A 25,020-nucleotide genomic window follows, 5' to 3' on the forward strand; every position below is an offset into this window, starting at 1 on the left:
GCACCTGGGTGGCTCAGTGGGTTAAAACCTCTGCCTTCCGCTCAGGTTATGATCCCAGGGTCCTGGGATTGAGCCCCGCATCAGGCTCTCTGCTCAGCGGGGAGCCTGCTTCCCCCTTTCTCTCTGCCTGCCTCTCTGCCTACTTGTGATCTCTATCTGATAAATAAATAAAATCTTTTTTAAAAAAAGTTGCAGGAGACAACCTCGTTCTCAGTGTAACCCACCATGCCCTTGAGGGGGCCTTCCAATGCTTGTTTCACCACCTTATTGATGTCATCGTATTTGGCAGCTTTCTGCAGGCAGCAGGTCACTGTCATGTCAAGGGTGGGGACATAGAAGGCCATGCCAGTGAGCTTCTCATTCAGCTTAGGAATGACCTTGCCTATAGCCTTGGCAGGGATGCCCTTGGCCATCATAGCACAGCTTCCAATAGGGCCTTCCACCGTTTCTGGGTGGGAGGGATGGCATGAATTATGATCACGAGTCCTTCCACAATGCCAGAGTTGTTATGGATGACCTTGGCCAGTGATGAGGCCAGGCAGTTGGCGGTGCAGGAGGCACTGCTGACAATCTTGAGAGAGTTGTCATAATTTTCATGGTTCACACCCATCACAAACATGGAGGCATTAACAGGAGGGGTAGAGATAATGACCCTCTTGGCCCCATCCTTCAAGTAAGCCCCAGCCTTCTCCAGACCCCATTGGACTCTACAAAATACTCAGCACTTGGGGCGCCTGGGTGGCTCAGTGGGTTAAGCCGCTGCCTTCGGCTCAGGTCATGATCCCAGGGTCCTGGGATCGAGCCCCGCATCGGGCTCTCTGCTCAGCAGGGAGCCTGCTTCCTCCTCTCTCTCTGCCTGCCTCTCTGCCTGCTTGTGATCTCTGTCAAATAAATAAATAAAATCTTTAAAAAAAAAAATACTCAGCACAAACATCACCCCCATTTGATGGTGGTGGATCTCACTCTTGGAAGATGGGAGACAGGCTTTCCATCCTCAGCCTTAACTGTGCTGTTGAATGGAGTCATACCAGAACATGTAGACTATGTAGTTGAGGTCAATGAAACGGTCATTAATGGCAACAATATCCACTTTGCCAGAGTTAAAAGCAGCCCTGGTGACCAGCTGCCAAATACAGCCAAATCCGTTTACTCTGACCTACAACATTGTGCTTCTGGGAGGGATGCAACTGGCACCGTCCCAAAAGATGCAGCTGTCTGTCAAATGGTGAGGAGATGAAAGCCCTGTTTTCATTTCTTGACATGTAAACTGGATAATTTTAATGTAAAGGTAATTAATTTTCTAGTCTCCTATACTCTATTAGAGTTATTCATCTCATTGGTTATTTCTTGGGCAGAAGGGTCAGTAATAAGTGAGCTTTTTAAAAAAAAAATTATTTATTTACTTGAGAGAGAACATGAGTGGGGTGAGGGGCAGAGGGAGACACAGGCTCCCTGCTCAGCAGGGAGCCCAATGTGAGGCTCGATCCGGGACTCTGGGATCATGACCTGAGCCAAAGGCAGGCACTTAACCAACTGAGCCACTCAGGCCCCTCATAAGTGAACTATTCTAACTATGGAAATCATTCTGTTATTAAATTTCTAGCACAAAGTTAATCACCTGCGGGCCAATGAGCACCGAATAAAACATCAGTATCATCCTAAAATTCAGAGCCCTTAGTAAGACAGTTCCTCAGAGAAACATGAAGCAGCTAATTTTGAGGGTGTGTGAGGCTAAAAGAGGGTGATTTTCAAACCTGGAGAAGGCACTAAGCTTCCTTATTCTGCTTTCATTTCCCTTTCCCGTATCATTCAGATGTTTCTTCATCTATGATTACCTGCGATAGAAGGGAGGTAACATTCTAAGATTTAGATAAGATTTAGAATCATACCGCTGCAGATTTTCTTGGTTTTTGTTTGGTTTTAATCTCTCTACAGGTCTTCCTCAACTCATGATGGGGAAACATCCGCATAAACCTATCATGAGTTGAAAATATTATAGTTGAAAATGCGTTTAATATGCTTAACCTACTGGACACGATAGCTTGGACTTGCCTACCTTAAACATGCTCAGGATCAGCCTACAACAGGGTAACAGCATCTAACACAAAGCCTGTTTTCTAATAAAGTGTTGGATGTCTAATGAACACTGTACTGGAAGTGAGAAACGAAATGGTTGTATGGGTGCAGAATAGTTGTCAGTGCATTGGTTGTTAGCCTCGTGACTGTGTGGCTGACACACAGGTGCATCTCCCCGCTGCTGGCTGGCATCAACCAAGGAGTAGCATACCACATATCACCAGCCTGGGAAAGGATTGAAATTCGAAATTTGAAGTAAGGTTTCTAAAGAACGCGTATCACTTCTGCACCATCATAAAGTTGAAAAATTCTAAGTTGCAGGCCATCTGTAGTTAAATAAATTTAACAACAGCAAGAGTGCCCCACTTCAAAGGAAGCTACCATAGAAAGACCCAATTTACAGTTGTAGAGTGTTGCGGGATGATTTTTAATTTTATAAAAGACATTTAGTGTACATGGGGTACACTATGTAATAACATGTTCCCTCAATGTATTCAAATACTGTATTTTGGGGGGGATGCCTGGGTGGCTCAGTTGGTTAAGTGCCTGCCTTTGGCTCAGGTCATGATCCCATGGTCCTGGGATTAAGTCCTGCATCAGGCTCCCTGCTCAGCGGGAAGCCTACTTCTCCCTCTGCCTGCTGCTCCCCTTGCTTGTGCTCTCTCTGACAAATAAATAAATAAAATCTTTTTTAAAATAATAAATAAATACTATATTTTTTATAGACTTTTTTTTTTTTAAGATTTTATTTATTTATTTGTCAGAGAGAGAGCGAGCGAGAGCGAGCACAGGCAGACAGAGTGGAAGGCAGAGTCCAGAGGGAGAAGCAGGCTCCCTGCGGAGCAAGGAGCCCGATGTGGGACTCGATCCCAGGACGCTGGGATCATGACCTGAGCCGAAGGCAGCTGCTTAACCAACTGAGCCACCCAGGCGTCCCTTTTTATAGACTTTTATATACCAGGAGAACAAAAGCAACAGAGAAACCTGAGGCTGTTAGCCTCAGGAGAAAGAGAAAAGAAAAGCCTTAGGAGCCACTGCCAAATGAGTATGAATCAGAAATGAAACAAAACATGTAGAAGATTGTAATTATGAAAAGTAATCCAACAAATACTGATTAGTTAAGGCCTAAACATGTGTTAAGCCGCAGAACAGCACAAAGATGAGTAATATAGGATTCTGTATTCTCAAGTTAGCTGGGGAGATGAAACTACCTTAATGTAATAAGTATAGAGTAAGTTCAAACTGGGTGGTATGATTTGTAAGTGTCATGAAAGTATATAGAAAGGAAAGATGAGTGAGTTAGAGAAGGCTCCCTTGAAGGCAGTACTTGAGGTAGGTCTTGCAAGACAGAGAGGTCAAGGAATAGAAAGAGCCATTTCAGAAAGACACGAATGACCACACAGTGTGGGAAGCCCAGAAAACCAGCTTGACTGCAACAGAGGCTGAAAGTTAAAAATCTGTTCTAGGGGCGCCTGGATGGCTTCGTCAATTAAGGTCTGCCTTTGGCTCAGGGCATGATCCTGGAGTCCCGGGATTGAGCCCTGCATCAAGTTGGAAAAGGACTACTTTTTAAAACTGGGTTCATTCCAAGGTCAGCTACCAGTTCTGTCCTCTTAAGAGCGGACAAGTTTTATGACCTCTCAGCACTTTAATTTCCCCTCGGTAAAACAAGGACAATAATTTTACGTAATTCATTGTGTTGTGAAGATTGACTAACATTACATGAAGAGTATAGCGCATACATTGGCATAACTGGCATCCAGCAAATGTTAGCTGGAGACTGTTATAATAATAAAGTGAGTATGAAGTGCAGAGGATGATAAACATAGATGTTCTGGAAACATGAAGAAAACTAGTTGCTTTAAGTATGAGGTTCATATGTGAGGATTAGATGCCTTAGTCTGTTCAGGTTTCTGTAACAAAATACCCTAAACTAGGTGGCTTATAACAACAGAATTTGTTTTCCACAGTTTTAGAGCCTAAAAAAAATTTATAATGTGGGGAATTCTCCAAACATAACAAGATTGTTCAAAAGATGCTAAATGACCATAAAAAATAAATGAGGACTATATATACTAATGTGGAGTTATTTTAGGATTTAATTTCTAAAGTATAGTTTCCAAAAATTTGAGAATATGACTTGTGCAAATATAAAATAAACATGTATCAATATTTTATTCAAGTTATCAATTGATATGGGATCAGTAAGATATTAAAACTGGTTCAAATAAGAATTGAAGTGACAGCCATTTACATTCTCTATTCAGTAGAATCTACTAGACAAAATTCATTTGTATTGCCGTGCACAGGAATTATCTACATAGTTATTCAATTTTTAAAAGATTCCATTTTTTTATTTGTCAGAGAGAAAGAGAGAGATAGAGACAACCAGGGGGAATGGAAGAGGGAGAAGCAGGCTCCCCACTGAGCAAGGAGCCAGATGCGGGACTCAATCCCAGGACCCCAAGATCACAACCTGAGCCGAAGGCAGTCACCCAAACAACTGAGCCACCCAGGCGCCCAATAAATAATTTTTAAAAAATATATTTTAATTATGAATCAAGAAATAGTTGAGTAAGAATGAGACAACAGTAATCACAGAAGTTTACAGGTATTTGTAGGAAAGCCTGGAGGAAACTCGGATTTCAGGAGCTTAATCCTATTGTCTTCATAACTAAATTTTTCCATCTGAAAGTTGGTGTTTTAAAGTGAATTATCCAAATAATGAGGGATTAAAAGGTAAACTGGAACTTCTCCTATTTTGCTGAGTTTGTTCTACTAATTGGCTCCCCTGGGGGTGGTTTTTGATGGCTTACTGTACCCACATTAACTCTAAAACTATAGGGGTGAGGGCCAGAGATAGCTGATGTGGTTAGATTTTAAATGAAACTGAAATGAAAGTTCACTTCCTCATTGCGGGTACCTCATGTGACAAGCCCAGTATCTTTTTAAAGTCAATTTAACAGAGGTCTCTTTGCTGCCTTCAAACCTTTGGAGAGGGCTCGCCTTCAGGCATGCTTACTATGGGAGCACCTGCCAGTTCTATCATGTACGTACTCTCTGGTCTTTTTCTACTCTTTGGTCTTTAAACCCTCCGTTTGTGCCTTTAGCGTGCTGTGCCTACCAGGCTTTAAACCATTGGTTCCAGGAAGTAAACGAAAATATTATGCCACTCAATTTGCCTCTTGTTTCTTTGACTAAAATAATCTATTTTTGAAAAGTTAATGTCTGTTTGCACATCTAAATCTGAGGCTGAAACATAGCTTTCTTTGGAATATAATTTGAAGCTGTTTTGAATTTAAAAGAAACAGAAAAGGAAGTAGAATCCAGTTTGAGAGAGGTAGTCACTGAATTACTATTCAAATCTTTTTGTTTTAAACATAGAAGTGGTGTTTTCAAAAGTACATAAGTGCTTCCTTTGAAATAGGTGTTTTGATTATTGGGAAAACTAGTTTAAAAAAAACCAAAATGACTCTAGGATTTGAAAGCAATACATGGGAGTTGTCTTTCAACTACCTCTAAATGTTGTGGATATTTAAATAGACCAGTTAAGAAAAGTCCAAGTATTCAAAAATTATGAAGTTAAATTGATTTTTCAAAGGTTTGCCCTCCTCTTGAAGATAGTAGGCGGTGATGTCCCTTGGTTAGATTTGTTGGCAAATCCTGTAAAGTCCCTGCCTCCCCACCCTACCCAATCCCTCCTGCCTTGGATGAAAGTTTGATATACCAGGTATCAGGAAATTTCTGAAAATCACTTTTTAAAATGCTAATAAGTAGGGGCGCCTGGGTGGCTCAGTGAGTTAAGCCGCTGCCTTTGGCTCAAGTCATGATCCCAGGGTCCTGGGATCGAGCCCCGCATCGGGCTCTCTGCTCAGCAGGGAGCCTGCTTCCTCCCCTCTCTCTGCCTGCCTCTCTGCCTGCCTGTTATCTCTCTCTCTGTCAAATAAATAAATAAATAATCTTAAAAAAATGCTAATAAGTATTAGAAGTGGTATTCCAGTCATAAATCTACAGACTATCTCCCTGTGACAATAAATCCCGGGAAGTTTCCTGTTTAGTTCTGATTTGTATTGTCCTTTCGACAGACTTTACAGTGTGATTTTTTTTAATGTAAAAATTTGGTCACAATATATGCAGCTAATAACTATTCTTCTTATGTTACCTTTCCTTTAACCAAAGGAAATGGCTGGTGTGGGGACTCCTGGCGAGCTCCTATGCAGTTGCTCAGGTACAGAATGATCCCACTCTGGATCATCACTGGAATCTCTGGAAGAAAACCTATGGCAGACAATACCAGGAAAAGGTAGGTGGGATCATCACTTGAGCAATTTGCTTTTGCTCGAGTATCCTGTACTTTCTCCCCCTCAAAATGATATTCGTACAAGCAGTGATTTCAATAAATGCTTACGCACTCATTTCTTGCCAGATTCTATTCTTGGTACCAGAGATATAGCAGGAAACAGAGCAAAGTTCCTGTTTTTGTGGAGCTCATATCATAGCAGGGGAGACAGGAATTAAGTAAATAAATAAGCAGAATATAGTATGGTAGGTGGTGATAAGTGTGGTAGAAAAAAACAAAGCAAAGCGTGGGGGATCTAGTGAGACCGAGAGCTGGAGGGCTTTGGGAGACGGCTGTGAGGGGTTGGGAGTGATTTTTCTTGATATGTAACAAAAAACTCAGGGAAGTACCCTCATCGAAGGTGACATGTGAGCTGAGAATTCATAGAAGCCAGGAAGCAAAGTTGTAACTAGAATGCAGGTTCCAGGTCAAGGGAGGTAGGGTACATGTTTGAGAACAAAAAGAACTATTTCAGTCCCTAGCACATAGAAGCACTACCAGATGTTGTTTTTTGACTTTGAATTCCCACGATGTACTTTTGTTTTTATTTCAATGCATATTTATTGATTTTTTAAAAAAGATTTTGCTTATTTATTTGACACGGAGAGAGATAGTGAGAGAGAGAGAGAGAGCATAAGCAGGGGAGCAGCAGGCAGAGGAAAGGGAGAAGCAGGCTCCCTGCCTAGAAGGGAGCCTGATGTAGGTTTCCATCCCAGGACCCTGGGATCCTAGCCTGAGCCAAAAGCAGACACTTAACCAACGGCCACCCAGGCGCCCCATATACTTATTGGTTTTTTAGACCTTAACCAGGACCTGGGTGGCCCCGTCAGTTAAGCATCTGCCTTTGGCTCAGGTCATGATCCTGGGGTCCTGGAAGGGGTCCTGGGATCGAGCCCCGTGTTGGACTCCCTGCTCAACAGGGAGTCTGCTTCTCCCTCCCCCCCCCACCCCTCTCCCCTGCTCATTCTCTGTCAAATAAATAGTATCTTCCTTTCTTTAAAAACTTTAATCCTAGGGCCTCAAATAACTAAGTCCTATATCTATATAATATTTCTGAATTTGGGTGTGCCTGGCTGGCTTAGGCAGGAGACTCTTAATCTCAGGGTCCTGAATTCAAGCTCCATGTTGGGCGTGGAGACTTTAAAAAAATATTTGAGGGGCAGCTGGCTGGCTCAGTCAATGGAGCATGTAACCCTTGATCTTGGGGTTGTGGGTTGGAGTCTCACGTTGGGTATGGAAGACTACTTAAAAATAAAATCTTTAAGATATATATATATATATATGTATAATATATATATATATTTATTTCTGGGGGGCTAAGTAGCTCAGTCCATTGGGCATCTGCCTTTGGCTCAGGTCATGATGCTGGGGTCCTGGATGGAGCCTCACATTGGTCTCCCTGCTCTGCCAGGGATCTGTTTCTCCCTCTGCCCCCACCCTGCTCTTGTGCTCTCTATCACTCTCTCTCAAATAAATAAAATCTTTTAAAAAAATCCTCTAAGATATATGTGTGAAGATGTGTGTGTATATTTTGACTCTGTAAGCAAGAATTACGTATTAATTTATTTGATACATTATTTTGTATAAAAACGAAACTTTCAATAGGATGTGCACTGAGTTGTTTTCTTAGTAGTGATGATTTTTACCCTCATCCAAGTGCCTTGAGAAACAAGGCTCTAAGTTTAAACTAGAGTAAGATGTTCAATTAGCATCACTATCTGGTTAAATGAATACTCTCTCTCTTTTTAATGACTCCAGTCCCTTGGAAGGAATGAAAATTACTTTTGATTAGTATTCTTCCTTGATAATTTATCTCAAAGCTCAAATAACATAATCCTTTTGCACACTTAATAAACTATATATAGTGTAAATGTGACTTTTATATGCATGGAGAAACCAAAAACTTCGACTCACTTTACTGTGATATTTGCTTTACTGCAGTGGTCTGGAACTGAACCTACAATATCTTTTTTTTTTTTTTTTTATGAACCTACAGTATCTTTTAAGAAATGGCTGGGACTATGTTCTTTTTCCTTACATTTTAGAACGAGGAAGTAGCACGGCGTCTTATCTGGGAAAAGAATCTAAAATCTGTGATGCTTCACAATCTGGAATACTCAATGGGAATGCATTCATATGAGCTAGGCATGAACCATCTGGCAGATATGGTAAGTAAATTACAAATAATCCTACTTTCATCTCTGTGTATGTATGATTTCCATCTTCCCAAAGGCAATTCGAAGGTAAGCAGCAAAGAAATGTGTGTGTGTGTGTGTGTGTGTGTGTACACATATGCAAAGTTAGAAAACAGTAGAATTTAAGGATGTAAGAATTTGCAGGTTCCTTGTTTCATCCTACTGTGACCACTTTCCTTAATAAAATTTTTAGAGGTATATTTGAAACTTACAGGCTAGTATTGCTTTTTTTTTTTTTAATTAATTCTAGAAAACACTGCCCAAAGATCACTCACAATCTTTTAGAGTTAAGTTACCATACTTTTGTACGTCTAGACTGATAACTCAATATAGTCTACCTGCTTTCTTAATGAGGGAGTGTGGGTATTTAATATCACAAATACTCTCCCATTCTTTTTTAAATTTTTTTCTACCTACAAAGCTTTACTGTTGAGGCCGAAATTAAGAATCGTAGTACCTCTTGGAAGAGAATACACTAGGTAGGTTAAATTTCTACTTAAATGCGGCATCTCCTTTGTGATTCTTTCTACAAGGAAAACCAGTTCAGTCCACTTTTTTTTTTTTTTCAAGATTTTGTTTATTTGACAGACAGAGATCACAAGTAGGTAGAGAGGCAGGCAGAGAGAGGGGGAAGCAGGCTCCCCGCTGCACAGAGAGCCTCATGCAGGGCTCGATCCCAGGACCCTGAGATCATGACCCGAGCCAAAGGCAGAGGCTTTAACCCACTGAGCCACCCAGGTGCCCCAGTTCAGTCTACTTTTTAGACAGTCCTTGAATAAAATTCTGCCTTGCTTTAAAACAAAAATCTGCCTCCCTGTGACTTTTAGTTTTTACCACTTTTTTCTTCTTCCCAATGCCTAAATGGGTGCTAAGACAAAGTGTGAAAGAGACCCAGATAGTTCACCTATCTGATAGCAGTACCTATGTTGGTCACAACTACCTCTGGTTTTTCTCAATTGTTAAAAACGTTCACAGTTATGGTTATTAGAATATTGAAAAGAAGGTCATAAGTGAAAGGAGATATATATATTTGTCTTGCAGACCAGTGAAGAAGTGTCATCTTTGATGAGTTCCCTGAGAGTTCCCAGCCAATGGCAGGCAAATGTCACTTACAAGTCAAATTCTAATCAGAAATTGCCTGATTCTGTGGACTGGAGAGAGAAAGGGTGTGTTACTGAAGTGAAATACCAGGTGAGTATTGTCATCCCAGGCTTCTGTACCCCAGGAAGAGCTCTCTCCTCTGTCAATACTTAGTCTAGCTACATAATTTGGCAGTGGAATCTCCCTAATGTTATTTCTAATGATTTTTGTTATTCTCATCTTCCCAATTAAATTGTAAGCTCCTTGGGGACAACGACCACATATCATATTTTATTTGTATTCTCCAAGGTTTAGTTCTTGTTTAGTCCTACTATAACCACTTTCTTCAACAAATTTTTTAGAGGAACATTTGAAACTTGCAGGGTACTATTGCTTTTGGTTTTTTAAATTAATTATAGAAAGCATTGTCTAAAGATTACTCACAATCTTTTAGAGTAAGTTAGCATACTTATGTAAATCTTTTTTTAAATATTTTATTTATTTATTTGACAGAGAGAGATCACAAGTACGCAGAGAGGCAGGCAGAGAGAGAGGGGGAAGGAGGCTCCCCACCAAGCAGAGAGCCTGATGCAGGGTCTGATCCCAGGACCCTGAGACCATGACTTGAGCCAAAGGCAGAGGCCTAACCCACTGAGCCACCCAGGTGCCCATATTACATACATATTAGTTGATTATTAGACTTAGAATACCAGTGGTTAGAACTCTATTAGACAAAACTGTGAACTGTGAATATATTTCTTTAAGACAGATTTCTAGCGCCCATGCACTGGATCTTCTACTAAGCCAATTGCTTGGGAAACAGTATTGTGTGTGAGAGAGAATATCCATCAGGAAATCTCTCCCTCCATTTCAGGGTTGAAGGAGAGGAAAAACCTAGAGCTGAAATTGTACCAGTCTAGTTCACTCATGACTAGGCTGGCACTGTTACAGTAAAAAATACAGTATGGGTTTTTATAAATTTGTTCCTATGTTTTTGTATTTCCTTTAGTTCACTTTAAGGGATGCCTGGGTGCCTCAGTCAGTTAAACATCTGACCCTCGAGCTCAGCTCAGGTCTCGATCTCAGGGTCATGAGTTCAAGCCTCATGTTGGGCTCTACACTGGCCATGGAGACTACTTTAAAAAAAAAAAGGAAGCAGCAAAAATCCTAAATTACCTCTGTGCCCTTGTCTCTGTTTTAGGGTGCTTGTGGTGCTTGTTGGGCGTTCAGTGCTGTGGGGGCCCTGGAAGCACAGCTGAAGCTGAAAACAGGAAATCTGGTGTCTCTGAGTGCACAGAACCTGGTAGATTGCTCAACTGAAAGATATGGAAATAAAGGCTGCAATGGTGGCTTCATGACAAAGGCTTTCCAGTATATCATTGATAACAACGGCATCGATTCGGAAGTTTCCTATCCCTACAAAGCCATGGTGTGTCACAAGCAAACTTTTTGTGCTGCCTGGGACCTTATGCTATCCCTTGACTAACTGAGCTAAACCCACAACCAAGCCAATCACTTGAGAAGCAGTGTATGAAAATCCTGGTCAGGAATTCTTAAATTTTTAAGAGTTCACTCCTTTTTCAGTAGTCTTCTTAATTCATCAGTGGCACACTGGTTTTAAGCAAGTATAATTCACAAAAAATGGATTTTCAGTAAGCCTTAGAATTCTTTCTGTCCATCTGCCTGGTATTTCAACTTGTTTTTCCTACAGCCTCCCATGCTCAACCTTATTCTCAGATCATCAGTCACACCATTCTCCTACCTACTAAAAAGCTAAATAATGCTCTCTTCTTCCTCCTCACAAGTTCATTGCATGTTTTGTTAGATGAATTAATATATCTGTATTACAGAAAATTTAGGAAAGATAAAGAAAATACCACTCCAAAACCTCCTACCTTAACCACCATTAATTTGGTTTATTTCTTTCAAGTTCTTTGTCCTATTAAGCATTTAAAAAACCATATGTATATGCACAACAAAAGTGAATTTCTCTTTTCCTACTAAAATAAAAATATACACTCTAGGTGTTTTTCAGATTATATGGTCTTTGTAAACCATCATTTAAACTGCAGATCATCTTGTAGGCATTATATCATCAAAAAGATTTTAAAGTTCTAGTATAGATTTTATGATCTTTACATAGTATACCTCCCCAATCCACCTGAGAACCTGAGGGACATTATCCAGCAACTTCTGCATGCATAAAGATGTTCACAATTTAAAACAATATAATAGTAATGTATTTCCGCTGTTACTGGTGAAACACGGAATGGTTAAGGTTTTGGGGAGATTTGCTTTTTCTTCTTTTAAATGAGGAAGGAACCTTAGACATTTGGAAGACTAAATGAGGCAAGAAAACATTTGAAATCCAGACTTGGGATGTTGGTGATATAAAAGAAGCTGAAGAATACTTATTTATTTGATTTATAATCTTTTTTTGCAGGATGGAAACTGCAGGTATGACTCAAAACATCGAGCTGCTACATGTTCAAAGTATACTGAACTTCCCTTTGGCAGTGAAGATGCCTTGAAAGAAGCTGTGGCCAATAAAGGACCTGTGTCTGTTGCTATTGATGCGAAACACTCTTCTTTCTTCCTGTATAAAAGTGGTAAAAACTCAGATATTTTATCTTCTTGTTATATGCTGCCCCTGCACCATAAGAAAGAATATTATCCTTACCCATCACCCCATCTCTGAGTGTTTAGGTTAAACATAATCCTCCATTTCATATATATATATTTTTTTTAATATTTTATTTATTTATTTGACACAGAGAGAGAGAGAGAGCACAAGTAGGCAGAGAGGCAGGTAGAGAGAAGGGGAAGCAGGCTTCCTGCTGTGCAGAGAGCCTGATGTGGGGCTTGATCTCAGGACCCTGAGACCATGATATGAACTGAAGGCAGAGGCTTAACCCACTGAACCACCCAGGCGCCCCTTTTTCATATATATTTTTTATATCCAGTTCTAATTAGTTAAGTAATACTCATCAAAATTTACAATACTTCATGCTGAGTACTATGATAAATTCTTCCCATGAATTATCTTATTTAATCCTCACAATAGCCCTATTTCACAGATGAACAAGTCACACGTTAACTGGCATAAAGTCATACAGTCTGGAAGTGGTCAGTGAGGATTAGAAACAATGCTATTTGACTCCAGAGCCTGGGCTCCTAACCCCTGGAGCCACTGTGCACTATAGGTACAGCACTGTGGGATACAAGGAGAGCACCTGCCAATGTTAGAGCATTGTGTTAAACCAAACGACTCTACTGTTTTATTTAAAACAAACAAACCAGCAAACAAACTCACCCAAAGATCATTTCATATCATAAAGGATAAAAATATATGGAATAAACAATTTAGGAATATATAAAAAGAAATACAGTAACTGACGTGATATAAGTTAAAATCTTTAGAAAAAGGGGCACCTGGGTGGCTCAGTTGGTTAAGTATCCAACTGTTGATTTCAACTCAGATCGTGATCTCAGGGTTGTGGAATCGAGAACCATGTCAGGTTTTACACTCAGTGCAGAGTCTGCATGGGATTCTCTCTCTCTCTCTCTGTCCCTGCCCCTGCTCATACTCACTTGTGGTCTCTCTCTCTCAAATAAGTAACTAAAATCTTTTAAAAAATAATTAGAAAAAGGTAGCTGCTTATCAAAGATTTCCAAGGGAACTGTGATTGGATTGATGCCAAAGTTGGCAAGAAAACTGACAAATACAGCATTGATGGCAAAGAATTATTAACTCTAATTAGTTTGATGAGAGTATATGTTCCTAAAATTATAATTCAACTTGCTTCCTATATATGCAAATCAGTCTACTAAAAGCAATAGCATTTTCAAATGTCCTTCACTGCCACATATGGTTCACTCTTTTTCTCCACCCACATTTTATTCTCAGGTGTCTACTATGACCCATCCTGTACTCAGGATGTGAATCATGGTGTATTAGTGGTTGGCTATGGTAACCTTAATGGAAGAGACTACTGGCTTGTGAAAAACAGGTAATATATTTGCTCTTAAGTGTATATTTAATTAAAATAAGGAATTTGATGGAGCTTCAACCAATGCTTTCCTGTGATTATGATGATGATAATAATATCAACAATGATAAACATTTATAGCTTCTTATAAAGTGACATTCAAAATTAATTACTCAGTGCTCCCATTTCTTCACTTCCTGTTCTGGCTTCAGCAGTTTTCATGATTTATCTTCTACAATACTTCTCTGATCATTCCTTCTCCTTTATAAATATCTATTCCTCTGCTTAGCCCCCAAATGTTGGTCTTTCCTCCAGGGCTCCATCCTTTGCTCATTACTCCTCTTAGCCTACATTTTTCTTATGATTTTAGCTATAACCTATATGCTGATAGTTTCCAAAGCTTAAGCCCTAGCTCTGTCCTCTGCCCTGAAATACGGACTTATTTATCTGGACATACCCACTTCCATGTATCTTAGCTTCTCCAAACTCAATATGTCCAAGGAATTCAGTTCCCTCTCTACCATATTGTCCTCTCCAGAACTTCCTAACTCACTAACCGGCAACCACACACAACACAGTCACCCAACAAGATACTATGGATTTATTGTAGGCTCCTCAAGATCTAATCAAGCAGCAAGTCAATCTAATTTCCCACATATTTGTCCTTGCCTCTGTCCCCTCTCCATTTCTTCCATTATTGCTTTGCTTCAGACATCTTTTGCCTGAACTACTCCTGTAGCCTTCAAAGTGGTCTCCTTTACTCTCAAATCCATCTTTTGTGCTGCTTCCAGACTGGTGTGTCTCAAATATGACAAACTGGGGTTATAACTATTCTACAGAGTACCCTTTGGTATAAATGTTCCCCAGTGGGGGCATCTGGGTGGCTCAGTTGGTTAAGCCGCTGCCTTCAGCTCTGGTCATGATCCCAGGATCGTGGGATCGAGTCCCGCATCCAGCTCCCTGTTCACCGAGTGGCCTGCTTCTCCCTTTCCCTCTGCCTGCTGCTCTGCCTACTTGTGCGTGCTCTCTCTCTCTCTCTTTCTCTCTCGCTGTCAAATGAATAAATAAAATCTTTGGAAAAAAAAATGTTGCCCAGTGGGGAAGACAAGTCATCCATGGTTGTGGTCTCTGCCTGTCTGACCAGGCTCAATTGCTGGCACTTGTCTCCCACTTTTTATTCCAGTTACATTTAACTATGCACAGAGTTCCCATACATAGCATTTTATCTTTAATATCTTCATACCTTGGTTGTGCTGTTCCCTCTGCTAGGAACATTCTTTCTCTTCACTTGGTTTATTTCTCCCTTTCCTTCAAAACCAGCTAAGACATTCTCTATAACAGAAATTTCCCTCTAAATCCTTGAGCTGGGTAAAATGTCTTTTTTCTATGCTCTAAAAATGTCTTATGCATACTGGAGTACTTTATGCATTATATTTAAATTGTATTCGGGATGCACCTTTGGGGTAAAGATCTGTATTGTCCTTGTATCTCTAATACAATACATGGCACACATAGAAGATGGTAGTATTTGTATGGCTTATTGGGAAGTAGTTGGGGGAAACAACATCTTGGTTCACTTGTAACCTATTCACAGCACTGATCAGCTTGGGCCTGGATCAGGGATATGAAGCAATATTTTCACTTGTATCTTTTTTCTTGTTGACTTCCTACAACGTGTATTCTAACTTCTCTTCTCTATTTTTTTTTTTTTTAACTTCCCTTCTCTATTGAAACTGCTCTTCTGGAAGACCATTTATATCGTTTAGTGTTTAAATCCAAAACCCCTTCTTAACACTTACTCATTCAATGAAAATTTATTAGAGATCTACAATGCTATGGGCGTTATCTAGGCCCTAGAAATACGAAAATAAACGAGAAATCATCCTGTCCCAAAAGAGCTCACATAAGAGTTCACTGGGGAATTAGATATATTTTTAAAACAGTAAAATACAAAACATCATGGTATAATGATATATGTCTCAATGGCTATAGGCCATAGATGAGGAGATGCCTAACTGCTTAAAAGTTTCACAGAGAAGGCACTACTTCCTTGTATTAAGTTTTCAGATGACTGGAATTGCTCATGTTCTAGAGAAGGAAAATAAATGGCCCAGTCACCTATAAAGGATATGTAATGGCACAGAAATGTGAACAGTTTCTCTGCTTTATAAACTCTGTACTACATTTATTTCTTTGGCATCTACGACGTGACACTATCCTGACTCATTTTGTGATATCAGCTTTAGCCTCATTTCTTATTTTCTTCCACCTGTCCCTCATGCTCTAGCTCCAGCTATATTAAAGCAAACTCATCTGCAACTTGAGTTTCAACTGTTGCCATTATGTGGATGATACCCAATTCATAGCCTCTAAAAACAATCTCTCTACTAACCAACAGACTTCCATGTCCAACTTCCAACTTGACAGCTTTGCTAAAAAATCCAAATTTCTGGGGAGCCTGGGTGGCTCAGTTGAATAAACAACTGACTCTTGGTTTCAGCTCAGGCTGTGGTCTCATGGGTTATGAGATTGGAGCCTCGGGCCCCCAACTGCCCTCACTGCCCCCATGCTCAGCAGGGAGGCTGCTTGAAGATTCTCTCTCTCTGACCCTCCTGACATGTACGTGTGCTCGCTCTCTCTCTCTCATAAATAAATAAATCTTTTTTTTTTTAATCCAAGTTTCTGGACACCTGGGTGGCTCTGTCGGTTAATTTTCTGCCACCGGCTTGAGTCACGATCCCAGGGTCCTGGGATGGAGCCCTGCATCAAGCTCCCTGCTCATCGGGGAATCTGTTCCTCCCTTTCCCTCTGTTTTTCCCCACTTGTGTTCTGTCTGTCTTGCTCACTCTCTCTCTCAAGTAAATAAATACAATCTTTTTAAAAATTCAAATTTCCCACCTGCCTATCCTACTGCTACTCACAACACACACATTGTCTCTCTCAAAAAGTCTAAATTCATATTCTCTTTCTCCTTCCATCTAAACGACCCTTTCACTGTCTGCCCCTGAAAAGTATTTTAGAATAAGCTGAAGGGAGAATAATTTTGTATTTTGAGTAATGCATCACCATCTTCAGGTTATCAAAGCTTTAATATCATCTTGGACTCTCCTTTCTCTCCTTCAATCCATAGCCCTGTCCATTCAGCCTCTGAATCAAATTTTATATTTCCTTCTATTCCTGCTCTAATTCAGATCCTATTCTCACCTAGCTATGGAAGTACCTTCTTAAAATGTAGATTATGTAAACTCATAGTCAAAAATTCTAAATAGTTTACCATTGTCATCATAATGAAGTCCAAATTCCTAGCCAGGCACTCAAGATTCTCCATTATCCAGTTTCCAACATAGCTTTCTAGACTTTTCTTTCCCTAGGTTCTCATACACCCATATTTACACTCTGGCCACAGTGAACTACTTACTCATCATTCCCTAAGTTTATAGCTATTTCTATTTCTTTACTTGTGCTATTTCATCTTTCTGAAATGCCCTTAAAGCCCATTGCTGCCTACAGAAATCCCACCTGTCTGTAGTGAAATGGGCACTCTCATACATTCCAATGGAAGAATAAATTGTTACAGTCCTCCTTGAAAGCAATTCAATAATATGAATCAAAACCTATTTAAATGTTCACATTCTCTGTCCAGTTTTTTCTCACATCTTGCAACGTAAATGAAGAAAATAATCTTAAATATGAGGAAAGCTTCATATCCAATTTATGTAAATTATAGCATTCATTCTTCTTCTTTTAAAGCTTTTTTTTTTAAGATTTTATTTATTTATTTAACAGGCAGAGATCACAAGTAGGTGGAGAGGCAGGCAGAGAGAGAGAGGGGGGAGGAAGCAGGCTCCCTGCTGAGCAGAGAGCCTGATGTGGGGCTCGATCCCAGGACCCTGGGACCACGACCTGAGCCGAAGGCACAGGCTTTAACCCACTGAGCCACCCAGGCGCCCCCATTCTTCTTCTTAATAGTGAAAACCAGTAAACCCCAAATGTCTAACAATAGGGACAATATTAAACCAAGCACATGTATTAGAAACTATATTTACTCAGACTATTATTAATAACCTAATAAAATACTTGAATATATATTTAAATGGAGAATACATATAAACATAAAATAAATATTAAGTTTAAGACAGTATGACCAATTTCTCTGATTTATGTTATACTAAAAGACCAGAAGGAATTATACCAAATGTTAATAATGGTTATCTTCGTCTACCTTTAAGTATTTGCAAAAGTCTTTAGCACCTGGGGGGCTCCCTCGTTAAGAGTATGCCTTCGGCTCATGTCATGATCCCAGGGCCCTGGGATCGAGCCCCACATCATCCCCCACATTGAGCCCCACATCAGGTTCCCTGCTCAGCGGGAAGCCTGCTTTTCCCTCTCCCACTCCCCCTGCTTATATTCCCTCTCCTGCTGTCTCTTTCTCTATCAAATAAATAAATAAGTAATCTTTAAAAAAAGAAAAAGAAAAAAATAAATACCAAGTTTTTAAAAAATTACCTTATTACTTTTAAAATGAAAAAAAAAAACCTCACTAAAAATCCTACTCATTCTATGCCTCTATCAAATAAATAAATAAAATCATTAAATGTTCATCGATATATAAATGGATAAGGAAGAAGGGATATATAACAGAATTTTACTCCATCATAGAAAAACAGTGAAATCTTGCTATTTGTGACATGTATGAACCTAGCATAATGCTAAGCAAAATAAGTTGAATAAACAAATACCATATGATTTCACTTATATTTAGAATCTAAAAAATAAATAAAACAGAAACAGACTCCTAGATACATGAAACAAACTATTGGTTACCAGAAGAGGAAGGGTTTGAGTGGATGGGAAAAATAGGTAAAGGGCATTACGAGATATAAACTTCCAGTTATAAAATAAATAGGTCATGGGGATATAATGTACAGTATAGAGAATATAGTCAATAATATTGTAATAACTTTGTGTGGTAACAGGTGGTAACTAAACTTACGAGGATCATTTGTAATGTATAAAAATATCAAATCGCTGTAAAATCACACTTGAAACTAACAGGATATTGTATGTCAATTATGCTTTTTATTTTTTTAAAGGTTGGGGAGGAGTTTAATCTAATCTACAGATCAATGAGTAATGGAGGCCCAAAGTTATTGGGCATAGAATAATTTTAGCCTGGGGGAAAAAAATTAAAGGCATTAGCCATTAGATCATGAGAACCTTAAACACACACACACACACACACACACATACACACACTCCCCCAAAACTAGGAAAGTACCCAGAACACCTTTAAGCCATATCTGGTGAACTCTCTAATATAAGTAGTTGCAAAATAGATGGGCCTCTAGATAATGAAGTAAGTCAATGGAGCTGATGAATGGGAGACTGAAATGCCTCCTTTTCATTCATAAATGGGATTAAGTTAGGAAAATATAAGTTGGAAAAAAGAACATATTCTATTTTCCCTCAGTGAAAGCTACTGTCTGATCTTTCAAGAGATCCTGACTCTTACAGTTAATATTCTTTAATCATTAAACATGATAGGAGTCTACATTAAACTCATATGTACTGCCTTCTTTCCATGGAATCAAAGGCTGGAAAGGAAAAAGGGAAAAAGTTAAAATCTAATGATTTTTCTTTCATATATTTAGCGATTTCTCTACAGAGAGATTAAGAATGTGCATTTGGTTTATAACTCAATTTATAACTTATTCCCACTACTCCACTGAAATCGATCTTTTCAAGATCAGCAATCACCTCCATCTTGCCTCATTAAATAGTTTTCAGGTCTCATCTTCCTGAGAATATTTGATGTATGGTTACTCTCTGCTTTCCGAAACACTTTATTTGACTTTCAGGGGATCATACCCCACCCTGGTTTTCTTCCTACTTTACCTCTCAGTCTCCTGAGTTCTGTTGTTCCTCTTATTTTTTCTTCCTTTTAAATATTATAATCCCCAGGCCTCAATTTCTCTCTATATACTCTTCTGAAGATCTCGTTTAGTGTCGGTTTTAAACAACAAACAGGTGGTGGCTCTCAGCTTTGTACCTTCAACTCCAACCTCCTTTCTGAGCTCCAGACTCCGTGATCAAAAGCCCATTATTTGACCTCTCCACTGGAGTATTCACAGGCCTCTTTAACTTAACACATCCAAAACAGAACTTTTGACTTCCTGCCACTGCTCCAATTTTTCCCATCTTGGTATATGCCAACAGCATTTACCCCAGGTCAAAATACTGGAACCATCCTTTCTTCATTTGCTATCTCACACCTAAACCATCAGCAAATTCTGTCATTTCTATCATCATTAAATTTTCCCAAACCTTAACACTTCTCAGTATCTCTGCTGTTACTGCTCTAGTTCAAGTCACCATCCATCTCTTGGTCTATAGCAATAATCTCCTAACTGGTAGTCACTTCCCTTCTTGTTTGCTTACGGTCAGTCCTCTATATAGTAGCCAGGATGATCTTTCTAAAGCATAAAGGAGGTTATGTTACTCTCCTGCCCCAAATGCCCTAATGGCTTTCCTTCACACTCTGAATAAAATCCATGACCTATAAAACATGACAATTTTTGGCCTCAGCCTGTCTCTCCAACGGCATTTCCCACTACATCTGCCCATCTCCCTCAGCTCCAAGAACACTAGCTTTTTTTCAGTACCTTTTCTCAAGAGACACTTGTAATTTCTTACATATCAAGTTTATTCCAGCTCTTTTTCCAGATCTTTGCATCATTTGCACCTTCACTTACTGTCTTTGCACTAATGTTTCCTCAGAGAAGCATTCCCTGACTACTCCTAAAATGTAGCCCTGATTCCTAACATTTCATATCCCCGTACTCTGCTTTAATTTTCTTCATAGTACTTATATTTTATCATATTATTTACTTGTTTACTGTATGTTTTTTATGTAGGCTTTGAAAAGACTTTGTCTATCTCATTTACCTCCATAATCCTAATGCATACAGTAGTATCTGGGATAGCCTAGGAAGCTCAGAACTACAGTTTATCACAAAGGAAACTGGCATACATTCTAGAAGGAATGTCTTACAAGTTAGTAGTCTATAATATGCAGGGAGAAGGTAGCATGGCCAACCATCTCATCATGTCAAAGACTAATGGGTTTCCCAGGCCACAGGACTTTTTTTTTGAAACCAGAATAGTCCCAGGCAAGCTGGACTGTTGATTACTCTAGAAAAAGTCTGTATTTTGTTTAAAGGGGATGAACTCTACTTGAGTCCAATCAAATGGACTCATACTTGGATAATAACAAACATAGCCACCTCTACTCACTATTTACTACATACAGACACTGTGCAAGTTCTTCTGGTAAGTAAGAAAATTCTAGCTTCACCAGAATTTTTAAAGGATACGCATTTTATCTCCATAATACAGAATAGGACTCCTGGTACTGACAGAGTTAAGAAACTTGCCTGCAGGTAAACAGATTGAATGAAAGAGCTATAGAACCAGTAAAAATAAACAACTTGGTAAGGACCAGAATCAACATTTGGAGCTGACTTTGCACAGTTCCGAAGGAAAGAATTTGTCCTCGTATTTATTGAGCTTGACATTTTTAAATCAGTGTTATTCTTTAAGGGAAGGTTAGCAGGACTTAGTCAAAAGAGGTCTGGGATTTCCTTTTTTTTTTTTTTTTTTTTTAAGATTTTTAAAATTTATTTATTTGACAGAGATCACAAGTAAGCAGAGAGGCAGTCAGAGAGAGGGGGAAGCAGGCTCCCGGCTGAGCAGAAAGCCCAATGCAGGGCTCGATCCCAGCACCCTGGGATCATGACCTGAGCCAAAGGCAGAGGTTTTAGCCCACTGAGCCACCCAGGCGCCCAGGTCTAGGATTTTTCCAAAGTTTGGGATAGTTGATCTTGTTCTGTGAAGCTGGGGAAAGTGGGCTATCCAGATTCTGAATAGGACCTCACTGACTGAGTTCATACTGCTAGTAATTACAACTCAGTTCAAATTTCATTGCCAGAACTTAAGTCCAAACTCAGTTTCTTTTTAATTTTTTACCTACTTTTTTAAGGCAGTGAAATAACTACAAAACAAAATATAGGAAGATATCGATTATGTAAAGTCCTGGATGTTCTGGTCTGAATTTCATCTCTCATGCTACCTCACTCACAGGAATAATGTAGGGTTAGGGTTAGTATAAATATTAGAGTAGGCTTTGAAGTAAAACAATCCTAGATTTGTGCCCTGACCTCATAATTAACCATCTTAGCAAACCATTTTACCACTTGGACCATTTTCCTCCTCACAGGGTGATAATTAAGTCAGGTAGTATAGGTTAGGGTGCTTAGCACAGAGCTAGGTACTCAATGAAAAGTGGCTATTAATATTAATAATAGTTTCACCTGAATTTATCATAATTGTTTTGGGATACTAAAAGAATACTCCATCTATTGATAAGAGGTGACAGTGGATTTTGGATTTTATTTTAAAGATATTGGGGAGGAATTAAAGTATTTTAATCAGCAAAGTGGCAATAAATGAAAGGAAACAATAAAGAAGCCCACAAAAGACTTTAAGAAGGAGTGAGCAGAGAGAGAAGGGAAATATCAGGGCATGTATTAACTTAAGGCCAGGAGAGAAGTGGGGACCACCTCGTTAAATGATACAAGAGGGAAAAATAAGACCTGCAAAGTGTTCACTGAATGGCTGATACAGGGAACAGTTAAGGCCTATCAGAGCACAGCCATTTTAAAATAATGCCATCTGTCTGCTTGCAATAAAGCCACATTTCTTAGTTTCTCCACTGCATGCAAAGACACAATCTACCTCTCCTTTGAGTCCTGAGCAAAAATTTTCAGCTGTTTCCCTTTGCCTATGGAATTAAATTACGGGTTCCATAGCCTATTGTTCTAAGTTCTTCACAACATAGCCCCAACCCAACTTTCTGTCCTCTTTGTCCCCTTCTACCCCAAAGATGTGTAATTTTCCTTTCAACTACATGTTTTGCTGCTCTCCAAATATGAACACAGTAGGCACTTTCTCAAACTCGTGCTTTTATTTGTATCCTAGTTATAGAACTTAATGAATTTGCTTCAGAGTATAATTATTTGTATATCTACAATTACAAAAATCTCAGAATCATAAAAAAAACTTAAGAAAATATTTACCTTACAAAAATCTTGTCAGTTTTTTCACTAGTCTGTGACAAAATGAGAAAATATGAATATTTTGATGTATCCTTCATAAATATACAAATGTCCTCTTAAGTTTTGTTTTGGTGTTGAAACATCATTTCTGGGTCTCTGGGTGGCTCAGTCGTTAAGCGTCTGCCTTTGGCCCAGGTTATGATCCCAGGACCCTGGGATCAAGACCACATTGGGCTCTGTGCTCAGTAGGAAGCCTGCTTTTCCCTCTCCCACTCCCCCTGCTTGCGTTCTCTCTCTCTGTCAAATAAATAAATAAATAACATCTTAAAAAAAAAAAAAACACCCCATTCTTTCTTTTACAATACAATGGTGATATAAAGAGCATTTTTTTATGTCTGTACTTGCTAATTTAAAAATTGGTAACTTTGGAGCACCTGGGTGGCTTAGTCAGTTAAGCTTCTGACTCTTGATTTTGGGTCAGGTCATAATATCAGGGTATGGGATTGAATCCCACATTGGGCTCCGTGTTCTGTGTGAGATTCTCTCTTCCTCTCCCTTTCTCCCTGCTCACTTGCTCTCTCCCTCTGTCTCTCTCTAAAAATCAATCAATAAATGAAATCTTTAAAATAACTATAAAATAAGGCACCTGGGTGGCTCAGTCAGTTGAGTGTTTTTCTTTGGCTCAGGTTATGATCTAAGGATCATGGACTCGAGACCCACGTCAGGCTCCCTGCTCACTGAGGAGCCTGCTTCTCCCTCTCCCTCTGCTACTCTCTGTTTCTCTTTCTTTCTCTCTCTCTGTCAAATAAAGAAATAAAATCTTTAAAAAAATAAAATACCTATAAAATATTGGTAACTGTATATAAATTTGTGAAATTTTTTTCATTCTCAAAGTTCATGAAATCAAAAAGCGAGAGACCGCTTTTTGACCTACAAATTCCCTCTGCAACATCTCTAACAAGCTATGCAAACCTCTGATTGAACACTTCCAGAGCCAGTGAGCTCACCTTCTCCTAAGATAGCATATTCCATTTTTTCACAGCTTTACCTATGAGAAAGTCTTACCTCAGCTCCACCTCAAGGTCAAAAAGCTGTTTGAGGGGGGCCCTTTTTATTTCTTACTTTGGAATTTCCTACCTTATGCCTTTTCCATAGTAGTTATTCAAAAATACTTCTTAGTTGGCATTCTCTAAAGGAATCTAAGTTTGAAAGAAAATAATAATTTATGATCCTGTTTTGCAAAAACATTTAACGATGGGGCCTTGGAAAGGACCATAATACCCTTTCCCTGCAGGAGGTGTATTTACAAAGTAGGAGGATTAAAGCTTTGGGGTGGAGTTTATATTGTTTTCCTTAGGTATTAAGTCTATTCATCAATATAGCACTAAAGCCTTCCAAACTATCCTTTGAAAATTGCCTGAAACCCCTGGGGAAATTTTTATATTATTTTGCTCTGATTTTGTTTTATAGCTTTTCATATATAATCACTTTAGGAAAAAAAACAATCTAGGAGATAAAAAGTTGATATTGTGATTTGATTATATTCATTTGTAATTTTGTGTTATTTCTTTTTCTAAAGCTGGGGCCTCAACTTTGGTGAGCAAGGATATATTCGGATGGCAAGAAACAGTGGAAATCACTGTGGGATTGCTAGTTATCCCTCTTACCCAGAAATCTAGAGGATCTCTTCATTTTATAACAAGTCCGTAAAATACAACACTTTCTCTTAACTTAATTTTACCTGCTGTAACCTGTAGAAATAAGTGTGTCATGACCAACTTACATTTACTGTACGAATAGAATATGTAGTTTGACTCTTTTTTTGCTTTGCAGATACTGGAAAATTTTTGCTACACAAATTAATAATGTACTGTCTGGGTGCGCCTGGGTGGCTCAGTGGGTTAAAGCCTCTGCCTTCAGCTCAGGTCATGATCCCAGCCAGGGTCCTGGGATCAAGCCCCACATAAGGGCTCTCTGCTCAGCAGGGAGCCTGCTTCCCCTCCTCTCTCTGCCTGTCTCTGCCTACTTGTGATCTCTGTCAAATAAATAAAGAAAATCTTAAAAAAAAAATAATGTACTATCTGTACGTAAATAGGTCAACCTAAGAAATCTATCATGTTTGTTTTGCCACTGTCTTATTTTACATGCTTTGTCTTTTTAGTTCCCTGGTATCGTTTTTGTAATATGATGGCATATAAATGCTTAATAAATATCTCTTTTCAACTTTG

The 25,020-nt window shown here is 39.1% G+C and overlaps 1 protein-coding gene and 1 pseudogene across 2 annotated transcripts; one reads left to right on the forward strand and one right to left on the reverse strand.

Moving 5' to 3' along the window:
- On the reverse strand, window positions 1-5,092 carry LOC309843256 (glyceraldehyde-3-phosphate dehydrogenase pseudogene; annotated as a pseudogene). Its single transcript has 3 exons — window positions 5,066-5,092; window positions 1,029-1,123; window positions 1-724 (listed from the first exon to the last, which is right to left on the reverse strand). The product of its transcript is annotated as a glyceraldehyde-3-phosphate dehydrogenase pseudogene (transcript).
- CTSS (cathepsin S) lies at window positions 4,973-25,020 on the forward strand. The gene is made up of 8 exons (XM_082686014.1): window positions 4,973-5,125; window positions 6,256-6,379; window positions 8,461-8,583; window positions 9,652-9,801; window positions 10,892-11,119; window positions 12,134-12,299; window positions 13,598-13,700; window positions 24,372-25,020. The coding sequence occupies exons 1-8, from the start codon at window positions 5,091-5,093 to the stop codon at window positions 24,469-24,471; spliced, it is 1,029 nt and encodes a 342-aa protein (XP_082542140.1). The 5' UTR covers window positions 4,973-5,090; the 3' UTR covers window positions 24,472-25,020.

The sequence above is a fragment of the Mustela nivalis genome, assembly GCF_964662115.1.
Source record: "Mustela nivalis genome assembly, chromosome: 10".
Lineage (NCBI taxonomy): Eukaryota > Metazoa > Chordata > Mammalia > Carnivora > Mustelidae > Mustela > Mustela nivalis.

Bases quoted from the DNA above. Each gene is read 5' to 3' on its own strand.
- CTSS (XM_082686014.1), top strand. From the start codon at position 5,091: ATGCTTACTATGGGAGCACCTGCCAGTTCTATCAT. The intron at 11,120-12,133 runs GTGTGTCACAAG...CTTTTTTTGCAG, and splicing joins CCTATCCCTACAAAGCCATG to GATGGAAACTGCAGGTATGA. The intron at 13,701-24,371 runs GTAATATATTTG...CTTTTTCTAAAG, and splicing joins TACTGGCTTGTGAAAAACAG to CTGGGGCCTCAACTTTGGTG.